This window comes from Bacillus rossius, chromosome 2 (assembly GCF_032445375.1).
Source record: "Bacillus rossius redtenbacheri isolate Brsri chromosome 2, Brsri_v3, whole genome shotgun sequence".
Lineage (NCBI taxonomy): Eukaryota > Metazoa > Arthropoda > Insecta > Phasmatodea > Bacillidae > Bacillus > Bacillus rossius.
The window spans coordinates 134,461,134-134,473,496 of NC_086331.1; the positions used below are offsets into that span (position 1 = coordinate 134,461,134).

Genomic DNA, 12,363 nt, shown 5'->3' on the forward strand with positions numbered 1-12,363 from the left:
GGTACACGTGGGCACAACAACCCGTCACCTCCGCGTCACGTTGTTGTGCCCGATGACAGGGATGTGTCTCGCACGTGACGGCAGGAAACACCATACACGTGGGCACAACAACCCGTCACCTCCGCGTCACGTTGTTGTGCCCGATGACAGGGATGTGTCTCGCACGTGACGGCAGGAAACACCATACACGTGGGCACAACAACCCGTCACCTCCGCGTCACGTTGTTGTGGCGGCAGAGCGGTGTTGTTGTGCCCGATGACAGTAGGCGCTGCTTCCCCTCGTTCTCAACGGCTTGCAGACTTTACCGTTGTCTGTTTGAAGCACGTTTACAGAAAACGTCCAGGAATAGCCGGCGGCAGTGACGTACCCGCGGTCCTGTTCCAAATATATCGAAGGCGTGGCTTGCCAAGTGTTGGCCGCAGTAGTAGCTTGGCCGGCGCTGTGTCGGGCGGTGGCGTGATCCAGGAATAGCAGGTAACTCAACCACTCACGGCCTGCATTTTTTATAATCTGGTTCAGAAAACTAGCTGTACCATTTCGTCACTGCAGTTCGTTACGTGTGATTAGTTACTTGTGTAGTTTTCAACATTTGGTTTCATAGCCTAAATTACCTACAGCAAAGCATTTGTGTTCGGTGCAAGATACCTGGAAACATTTTTTTTATGCTTCTTTGTATAGGTAAGTATTTCTATTAGCTTCAAAACTGTTTTCGTGTTATTGTAAAATTAAAAGTAATTCTGTAAAGATTATGTGGCTACAGAAGTGTTTTTGCACACATATATTTATCGAAATCTCTAGAAGTGATCACAATAGTTGTTTGTTTGTGCTTTTTTAATCAAGGATATGTGTGGGGTTTTTCAAACTAAAGCATTGCGATATTTTGATTTTTAGTTTTTTCCTATAGAAGCCGCACTGACTTTAATTATTTCCAGAGAAACCTTAGCGGGTGCCAGATATTTACTGCGTTTAAATTAAGAACTAATTTGGTGAATTTATGCTCTGTTAGTACCAGAAAGACTTTGATGTGTTTATTTCGTTAGTAATGGTACACTAGTTAGAACTTAAAAACAAATTAAATAAATAATATATAATTTATTTATTTTTATTGCTATTTATGTTTTTGAAAACGTTCATATTATAATTGCGTCTGTAAAATAACTTTTTAAGTGAACCAGGAAGATATATTTACAAGTAAATGTTCTACTTAAAATTTCTAAAAAAATTACAAGCGGTAGGTAAATATAGGAACGTAATTATATACAAATAGTTTCAAAAACAAATTTATCGGTTTTACTAACATTGCATTTACCAAACATTAGAATATCTAACAAATTTTTTTGATATTCAAATTATTTGAGGAATTAGTACAACAAATATGCTTAAAATAAGCCTAAATTTTTAATGGAAAAATATAACGTAATTTCAATAGAAAAAATTGTAATTCAAAACCAGTGATTCCGGAGAAATCAATTTGAAGTGAATGTTACATTTAGACGATTAATATATATATCATGCATAGCATGATGCATTTAATATTATGTTTAATATAAACTATCTGTGAAAAATATGTATAAAACGTATATATGTAAAGCATATATATGCTAAGCATATTATTATATTAAATATGTAAGCATACATATAGGTGTATGTATTCACTCAGCCGGATTTTGCGAGACTTCAGTTTGTTTTCTCCGTGTGCTGCTGATTGTGTCAGGTAGTATTCATTTGGTTTCCTCCTTGTGATTCTGGTTATTCTTGGCAAGTCTGTTGTTGGGATTCTTCGTGTGTTTCTGGTATGACTCTCACCTGTAAATATTCTATCAGCAAGTGGCTTTCCTCGAAGGAACTCTGAGTCCACCGCTGGACCTAGTTTCTGGCGGACACACCCAGTGTCACGTGGTGGTGATGACGGGCGGACTGATACACGCCTCTCGGGCCTCGAGCTGTCTGGAGTGTCACCTCACTTCCTGCCCCTGGAGGCAACACTTCTCTCGCTCCTGTGCGACGGGTGGCCTACACGCCAGGCGCCAACTGCAACGCCGGAAGTCTACCTCGCAGGCTGTGCAGATGCCAGGCGGCATGTAAACAAATAAGAGAAGGATGACATCCCGAAGCGAGTCGGCCAGTCGCCGCGAGACTGATTCGCGGGCGAGAAGCCGCGGAAGGAACCGACCACGGGGACGGCAGAACGACCAATCGATTGTTCCTTTGGGCTGCATGTGGTTAAAACTCGCGCTAGGAGCCCGGAGGCCTAGGAAGTGGGGGAACTGGCCTCTGATTGGCTGGAGGTTACGGTCGAGAGATCGCTCCGACGACCACAAAATAAATAATAAAAAAAAATTGTTGTCTCTAAAGTCGGTTTACGGACGATAGTTTAACGTGTCAACGTCATAACAAAACATTGATGAAATGATTGATCCAGAAGAAAATGAAATATCATATTTGGCCTGAGACTGAGCCGTAATAGGTTTTTGCAGCCAAACCATTTAGGCATTAAAAATATTAAATTCTATGAGGAAGAAATTAATTTTTTTCTATCTTTTGTATGATAAAATCTACCTCTGCATACTTTTATGAATAAAATTAAATCATTTTTATTGAATTATCACTATTTTGTATGGATACAAAGGAGTGAAATGAAATCTACAATTTAATTAATAAATTTACTTTTATTTGCATTTATTAATTCAAATATATTTATTACTTTTGAAGTGTCGCGCGCGCCGTATTTAATTTTACAAGTACAAAAAAGAAATATTGCAGCAGCCGGGATCCTATCCGTCAACCTTTGAATTGGTAGTCAGCGAAGCTAACCGCACGGCCACGAGGCCATATTGGAAATAATTGTTTCAGATGTTATATACAATTAAATTTTGTTTTGTGTTGTGGAAGTTTTAAAACGTATTTGAATATTCAACATTACTTTTAAATAACAGTACCGATTGTGCTGAAAATCGGTGGACGATCGTTAAATTACATAATATAAATAATTCAAACGACGAAAATATGATTGAAAAGTCAAATCGATGGTTGTTCCAATCGAGTGGAAGAGAGATGCCACGCATGCGTACAATGAGCATAACAGGACACATCCGTAGTGGGACATCCGTAGTGGGACAATGTGCGTTACGGGACACTTTTTCGTGCGTGCAGCCGGCGTTCATCGATTTATTAGACGTTGTCACGTCAAAAAAGTGGCTGGTAGCCTAACTTAAGGGGTATCGGAGATAACTTGTTGCACTCTGTAGGCACACATGCAAACCAGACTCGGGGCTGGTTCTGGAAAGTCCCGTGCGAGGGGTGGCGCAGTTGACTCCCGCAAGCCTGGCGCTGATGGGCGCGACTGGGCTGCGCTCTGGCGGGCTGAAGGGGAGAGAGAGGTTAAGGCTCGTCAGTGCTCTCGGTGAAGTCCAGTCAAAGTCACGAGGGGCAGGGGATCTGCTGACGTGGTGGGAAGTGGGCTTGAGCGGAGGCCGGATCGTGCCTAGCAAGTCGGGAACCCTACACAGGACCGTGTAATGAGCGGCTCACCTCAGGCCAGCGCTCGGAGTACACCCAGGAAGGCACTAGGGAGCACGAAGTGAGACAGGTCGTGCCCGAGACGGGGAGAAAACGAGTGCAGCTGCTTGTGCGCTGGACACCTCTCGAGCAACCCGGTGAGAAAATATTTAATGGAAGAGAACAAAAAGATAACTAGGACTCTGTCAAAATTAAAATGCAAAATAAAATGTTATGTCAGAAATTAATCGGTACCGATGATCACGAAATTGCGGCACAGCATATTCATAGTTGCTTTTATGTCCACACATTTCCAATTCACTAATTCAATTTCGTATGAGTTGGTGAAGGTGGTTTGTTGACAGGCGTCCAACACCCAGACACGCGATGCCAGCCATCAACCCCAGCGGGCCCGGCAGCGCGGGGTATGAGTTGGTGAAGGTGGTTTGTTGACAGGCGTCCAGCACCCAGACACGCGATGCCAGCCATCAACCCCAGCGGGCCTGGCAGCGCGGGGTATGAGTTGGTGAAGGTGGTTTGTTGACAGGCGTCCAACACCCAGACACGCGATGCCAGCCATCAACCCCAGCGGGCCCGGCAGCGCGGGGTATGAGTTGGTGAAGGTGGTTTGTTGACAGGCGTCCAACACCCAGACACGCGATGCCAGCCATCAACCCCAGCGGGCCCGGCAGCGCGGGGTATGAGTTGGTGAAGGTGGTTTGTTGACAGGCGTCCAGCACCCAGACACGCGATGCCAGCCATCAACCCCAGCGGGCCTGGCAGCGCGGGGTATGAGTTGGTGAAGGTGGTTTGTTGACAGGCGTCCAACACCCAGACACGCGATGCCAGCCATCAACCCCAGCGGGCCCGGCAGCGCGGGGTATGAGTTGGTGAAGGTGGTTTGTTGACAGGCGTCCAGCACCCAGACACGCGATGCCAGCCATCAACCCCAGCGGGCCTGGCAGCGCGGGGTATGAGTTGGTGAAGGTGGTTTGTTGACAGGCGTCCAACACCCAGACACGCGATGCCAGCCATCAACCCCAGCGGGCCCGGCAGCGCGGGGTATGAGTTGGTGAAGGTGGTTTGTTGACAGGCGTCCAGCACCCAGACACGCGATGCCAGCCATCAACCCCAGCGGGCCCGGCAGCGCGGGGTATGAGTTGGTGAAGGTGGTTTGTTGACAGGCGTCCAACACCCAGACACGCGATGCCAGCCATCAACCCCAGCGGGCCCGGCAGCGCGGGGTATGAGTTGGTGAAGGTGGTTTGTTGACAGGCGTCCAGCACCCAGACACGCGATGCCAGCCATCAACCCCAGCGGGCCTGGCAGCGCGGGGTATGAGTTGGTGAAGGTGGTTTGTTGACAGGCGTCCAACACCCAGACACGCGATGCCAGCCATCAACCCCAGCGGGCCCGGCAGCGCGGGGTATGAGTTGGTGAAGGTGGTTTGTTGACAGGCGTCCAACACCCAGACACGCGATGCCAGCCATCAACCCCAGCGGGCCCGGCAGCGCGGGGTATGAGTTGGTGAAGGTGGTTTGTTGACAGGCGTCCAGCACCCAGACACGCGATGCCAGCCATCAACCCCAGCGGGCCCGGCAGCGCGGGGTATGAGTTGGTGAAGGTGGTTTGTTGACAGGCGTCCAACACCCAGACACGCGATGCCAGCCATCAACCCCAGCGGGCCCGGCAGCGCGGGGTATGAGTTGGTGAAGGTGGTTTGTTGACAGGCGTCCAGCACCCAGACTCGCGATGCCAGCCATCAACCCCAGCGGGCCCGGCAGCGCGGCGCCCCAGAGGACCACGTTCCGCCCGCCCTGGGTGAAGGACGGACCAGAGCCGCTGCCTCTGCCGGCGGCGCCCTGGACTCTGGCGAGGACCAGGAACCAGAAGAACCCCGTGAGCGCAGCGACCAAGCCCTCCTCAGTCAAGCTGAGAGGTGCGTGCGCTCTGTACTCAACACTGGTGTCCGGGTTACCCGAGTACACAGCACACTCCTCCGTACATCGCTTGGCAAATGCAGTCACAGTGTAGAGGACGCATTGCTAATGTATTCATAGTACCTATGCGAATACTTTTACTGCTAGCACCACCTATTGTCAGTTGGTCGTACTAATGTGTACGTAGACACTTTGAGTAGTGATATTTAACGAGCAATTTAAAAAAAATAATAAACCGTGATTTTTGTAAATGTCAGTGATCAAATAATAAGTTGGGCATGAATCTCAAAATACTAAAAATACTTATACTGTGAATTAAATACCTCTTTAAGTTTAAGTTCGCTTTTCAATAATTTTTAGTGAGGATTTTATTAGTCTCTATTCGAGTTATCCTGTATGCTTATAATGTTTTAAACAATTAGTATGCCAAAAATCTAAAGTGACATTATATACAAACATAATAAAACACGATTCTGGATCTAATGGATGTATTGAAGCATCAGTGGATGTGAATGTCGCATCCCTAGACACCTCGAGTTAGTGGATGCATGTATGGATGCCTATGCATCTCTTGTGAGGATTCGGAAGATACGTAAAGATGACCGCGTCCACAACGATGCACTTCTAGTGGATCCATAAGGGATCCATTAGGCTAGTATTCGGATGCAGCTAATGTTCTTGTTTGTGAACATTTAGAACTTATTGCAGTTACTATTATAATAAGTTATTACAACAAGATTCTCATATTTGTATTTAATAGCATGTTTGTTTTATTTACATATAATATATTTGATAATTTTTGAGCTTATCATATTTTTTTAAATTTAAATTCACTTAGTGCTTGACCAATCTGGTTGTTGTTTTGCAAGTGTTATGCATAGCAATAGTATTGTGAAGATACAAGCAAATCAGTGCCACCGATTTAATTCATAACTTTTTCTTCAATGTTCTTATGAAAGGAGACCACTAGTATTGAAGCCTGGCTTAAATTGACAATGACTATATAAAAATAATTAAACTATAAGTAGTATATGTTGGCCGGTTCGAGCTCTGGGTTCTGGGTGTGGAGGCGGCGCTAAAGTCCGCCATCTAACATTTTGCAGTCACGGCGGCCATCTTGGATGACCTTGATACTTGACCTTGATCTTCAAAATTTGCCAAAATTGGCAAAACATTTATCAAAATGTAGCCACGATTTGCCAAAATTTCCAGTTTTTAGGGGAAATAATCAGCCAAAAAATCTCAAAGAATAAGAAAAATTTTTTTTTCCCATTTCGAAGGATAAAAAACCCGCAAAATTTCAAAAAAATTGAATTAGAATAACCTCAAAAGACTTTTGCCTTAGAAAAAACAAAATGTCTCCAAACTATCTTAAATTCCCCACGAGCAAGCCACCCCAAGCCGCCGAGATCATGACTTTGAAAATTAGGATGTCATGGCCGCCATTTTTAATAATGACGGTACCGTTGCAATTTTCGTTATGGCAGTCATCTTGAAAATACGTAATTACTATTCTTTTTAAATGGGAAAAATTTTAAAATTAATAAAAATATAATTTGGTTAAATTTTAATAAAAAAACTTACGTTACGGAGTCCTCAGTTCGAATCCGACGAGGTCATTCGATTAAAAATGGCGTCGGAACCTTCCTTCAGGGAAGAAACCGACAGGCCGACCTCCCACCACTAATGCCAAGACAGATATTATGTCAACCAGTATGACATCATGGCAGCCATTTTGAGTCGACCATCTCATTTTCGTCTGCTAGAGGGCGCTGCCTAATATAAGTTTAATTTTTAGCCGCTAGATTGCGGTATTATTTATTGCGAGGCCATCCATCATCTTGAAATTTAGGCCCATCTTGGAAATTTGTAATTATTTAGCTATAAATATGGAAAAATTCCAAAATGCGTCAAAAAATTTGCAATCAATATACTGATTGATTTTATTGATTCCTGTCCATTGGTTCTATACTTGATCGATGCAAAAAAATTAATTTAAGATAAAAACTTAAATTTCTATAATTATGGTGGAAAGTTCTAAAAGAAGCTTAAATTCCTCATCTTCCAGCTTCCAGTAAGCTACTATTGCCGCCATCTTGAAAATTATTAATAATTAAGCTAGACATTCAGAAAATTTCAAAAAATCACTCATTAATTTACTGAATGAGTAGATGAATTTCTGTCCTTGCTTCGATCCTTGGTCTATGCAACGTAATTTAATTGAAAATACCATAAAAGTTACAGGTTCAAGAAATAAACCAACAAAATTACAAACAAAAATTTATTAAATAAATCCTATACTACTACAGGAACACTTGCAATCTAACAATCATTTAGTTCTGCATTGGCTTGAACTGACTAATTCTTATCTCCAATCGTTTTACTGAAGACAAAGACCAGCCAGATCCTTTACTGACATAGTCTTTTTCTTCCCGAACGACTTTCTCGATACTGTGTTTAAAAGACTGTTTCACATCGTTGTAATTATAAATGGGAGTATTCACTGTCTTGAATGCACACTTCGTCACTTTATCCTTGAATGGATATGGTTTGCCATAAACACAGTCCAACCACATGTTATATTTAAAGATCCGTGAATGCATTGCTGGCTTGCCTGTTGTAAAAATTTGGCCATATTTGGATTTATCGGCCTCACGATGCTTTTGATTAGGATCTCACTAGGCATAATCGACAGCATTGGGCTTTTGTTGTCCTCTCGGGTGTGATTTCCGCTGCAACATTTAGAGATATTGCAGCGACCATTCGCCAACGGGTTGATAGTGAACACTCATTTTAAAATAAAAGTTACTATTAACAACTAAGGTTTTGGAAATGGCCAAAAGAAGAAACTAAATGAGCACGAACACTATATTTTCCATTACTGTCTTAACATCGATAATTGAGTAACAATAAATAAGTCACTTTTTATTACACGTTCATACTGTGTAACGTATTTAATACACCATTGTTATGTTATAATTTTCGAGTTTGGGTGTGAGAAGCGAATAAAGGGATGGCGATGTAATTTAAATAGGTATATAAAATGTGTATTGAATATTATGATTTTTTTGTGTTTATTAACATAGTTGAGTTTGTTAAAAAGGCAACTGAATGAACGTATAAACCAACATCCACGTGAGGTACGGACGTGACCCTGGTAGGGGCAGGCGGGACACCACGGAGTTAGTTCCGCGGCAGCCCGGGAGATAGTGCGCGGGGGACTCGTCACGAACCTGGTGTGGGGAAATGCTCTGGCAGGCGACACTTGGCGACGCCCGTGCGTGGGTGCGCTCATGGCCGCCTGGGACGGGAGTTACACGCCAACAGCTGCTAACACAGCTTGGCTGGCCCCTGTCGTCAGACACACTGGCTAAAGTTTAAATTATAACGTCCCATTAGGATACAGAAGCTCGAGAATTCTAAGTATGAGCATCTATATTCTGAACAAGGTACCAATAAATTAGGAATTTTCATCGTGCCAAGAAAAACGCCTAATTTGCGGCACATAATGTTACTTAAAGTCTACAGTAACGTCTTACATGATTTTGATTGACCAATTTTCGCGAAAAATCGTTTGATGTACTTGATGACCTTGAGGCTGATCACCATCTTGGATTCAAATCTCTTTGATTCTACAACTTTTGTTTTGTTTTCTATAACCTTCCGCCATATTGTTTTCGTCTGCTTGAGGCCACCATCTTGTTTTCTTCTGTTGGATGCCACCATCTTTGTTTCTACTGTTTGTTCCTAGAGTGCGCCAGCATCTTTCTATCTCTTGCACATAAGGCTCCATTGTCTATCAGTGTAGCTACTTCCTTATACACATATTTATCTTAATTATTTTTTATAAAATTCCTCAAAAGCGAGGTTATTCAAATCATGACAGACAGGACCTTCGGTTTGGAAATCTTACACCTTTGACCACACGGCCATCGAGACACATACCAGGCTAATAATTAAATAAGGTATGTAGGAAAATAACACATATTTGAACGTGTAATTGTTTAAATATGAAGGAATAATAGCAGTACCTGTTAGAGGCCGAGCAGTCATCTTAGTTTTAAATACTTGCTACGAGATCGCATTCAGTGCTTGTTTTGGTCCCTAATCAATACAAAAATGTTTGTTCTGGGCATAAAACACATATTTAATAAATTATGTTCAAAATACTAAAAGTGCGTTAAATTCCACATCTACCAGCCTCCAGTAAGTCGATGATGACATAATGGCCACTATCTTGGAAATTCGTAATTATCGACCTAGAAATTCCGGAAAAATTACAAAAATCATCAAAAAAATCGGTTGTAAAAATAATCATTGAATCAATCGATTCCTGTCCACGGTTTGATACCAGGCATTACAGAGTTAATTAAATAGATTAATTGTATATTAAACAGTCTAAGGTCCGGAATACAATAACTAAAAAACATTACTATCACTATCACATGAAACAGCAAGACAGATAAGTAGTTAGCACACACACCAAGTGCCAGTCACTCATGTGTTAAGGATCATGTGATCGATACCCACCCACCAACTTTGAATTATTTTTTCTTGTCTCATGTAGAAAAATAACTTCCAATACATGTAAAGTACCTAACTTCAAGCACGTTAACAACAAAGTTTTAAAAAAAGGGCTAGAGACAGCAGACATTGCAGATGATTGTGGAGACCTTCAACATGATATTTTAGCTGTTCCAGCATGGTGCTCTAGCAACTTAATGTGAAAGACTACTGTTGGTTTTTCCCGAAACCAATGACCCCAGTCCCACCAGGTTAATTTAATTTTTGAGACACTTTATCATATTTAATCAAAAGGGGAACATTCCACACATATAATTGCTCGAAATTATTTTTCCTTTTTCCAACCACCACTACATAGCACACCTCTTTCACCATTGAAAGATTTTTTTTTCTTTTTATCAGTATCACGCAGATGTGGTTAGCTATTTCATCTCTTCCCGCATGTTGACCTACATAATATTGAAATGGTACAACAAACTCCAACACAAAATGAAGCCCTTGCACATGCATTGCAGACATTAATGAGGCAGCATGAGCTCTGTGTTGAGTCTCCGAATGCGAGATAATCACAAGTATCTTGTATGGCATCTACCCAGCAAACACTCGCGTTCTGTATTTCAGGCCTGGCCCCAGAGTGTCAAGAAACCAGACAGGTTATTTATCCATGCCAAATATGTGGATTTTGCGGACTACTAATGAAGCCGGCCTTAATTTATCACATCACTAAACGAACCAAAAAGGGAAACATTTTACCACTTCCAAGCCTACCAATCGTCAGAGTAACCTATCACAAACATCCAGAAACCATTCTGAAAGTATTGCAAGGAAACAGGCAATGGCATTGAACAGTGTCTTGCTAAATGTAACAAACAAAATAATTACAAACAAAAAAACATGCTCACAGGCATTAGAGAATTTTTCTTCTCTACCAATCTAAAATATTTTCACACACGTGCTTATCAGAAACAACAAAACACTCCTATACCTTCATGTCAGATTCCAGAAAATTATAAAATGAAAAAAAAAAACCTAAAAGACCCAAATGTTTGAAAAATCATGCAAAACAGTTAAGAAACGTGCTCTTACCCTGAAACCAGTGGCACCCACTAAACAAAGAAACTCATGCGAATGTCCCAAAATCCCAGGCAAAACAAAAATGCCATCACATGTTTGGGAAAATTTGAACAATATTACCCTATGTTAATTCACTAATTGGTGTCATGAAATACCTAACGACTTTAATCGAAACAGGTTCAGTCCAAAGTTTTATTTAAGGGTCCAGGTTCTAAAAGTTGCAGAAAAGTACTTAATTTAGTGACGGAAATAGAATCAGTGAACTTAGAATGATGTCTACAGCCTCAGAACAACCTCTTCACATAGACACTGCAGCTGTGATTAAAGTCATTGATTTATTTTTTTGTACTTTCCCATTTTAATTTTGCGGTGATTTAGAAACTGATATTATTTTAGGCCAGACTTTATTATAAAACAGGCCTTGCAATCCATCCCCAAGCAGGAAATATAAAATTTAAATTTAGTAACCAAGTTTTTATCCCCTTTGTGGTGCCAGAATCAAAAGCTCAGAGTAATGGCACCCCATTATGAACAAATGCTGAGGATGGAAATACCTTACACTTGGACCATCTCAGCCAAGAGAAAAAATTTGCTGACAAAATTGTATGCAATACATGTTCCGGTGTTTTAACCAAGAAATTATAATGCACCCACCTGATTGATCTTACACCAGTAAACTACCATCCATACAAACTGTTTGGCCCCAGAATGGATATCATGTGCAATCACATGCGGAACCTTTTAGACAAAGATGTTATCGAACCCTCCACTTCTACTTTCAGTTCCCCTGTCTTTTTGGTTCCTATAGGGAATTAGCAACACATCGTGATTGACTACAGGAAGGTAAACAAGCAGATCGATATACAATTAATATCTTCATCAAATCTTATTTCGGTCTTATATTGGTTAATAATACCAAGTATTTCAGTGTATTTGACCTTAATTTAACATATCACCAAATTCCACTCAACAAAACATCAAAACACATTACTGGTTTTGGTGTACTTGGAACCTCTACCAGTACAAGGTTATGCCATTTGGGCTGGCAACAAGTGAACAGGTGCTGACTCGCTTGCTCGACCAAGAACTGGAACACATAAAATTTAATGGTTTAAACTATTTGACAATGTTGTTGTTTATTCAGAAATATTTGACGACCACGTTATCCACCTCACAGAGTACTCGACAGACTGCGCAGGCCAGGTCTAACAGTGACTACAGAGAAAGTAAAATTGGCAGTCAAGGAAATATCATTTCTAGGCCATTTAGTCTCCAGCAAAAGAGTGAAATGCGATCCCGATCACACCCAGGCCATTAGAGAGTTAA

General features: G+C 41.8%; 1 protein-coding gene across 4 annotated transcripts in view; it reads left to right on the forward strand.

Moving 5' to 3' along the window:
* The first annotated feature begins 398 nt into the window (after positions 1-398).
* LOC134529869 (DNA ligase 1) overlaps positions 399-12,363 on the forward strand; it is a 41,713-nt gene continuing 29,748 nt past the window's right edge. The window contains exons 1-2 of one of the 4 annotated variants that reach the window (XM_063364395.1): positions 399-475; positions 5,230-5,438. In XM_063364395.1, the coding sequence (XP_063220465.1) occupies positions 5,252-5,438 (187 nt within the window). In that variant the 5' untranslated portion in view covers positions 399-475; positions 5,230-5,251. Of the gene's footprint in view, positions 680-5,214; positions 5,439-12,363 lie in introns of all 4 variants that reach the window. The other 3 variants (XM_063364396.1, XM_063364397.1, XM_063364394.1) reach the window with 3 other exon arrangements.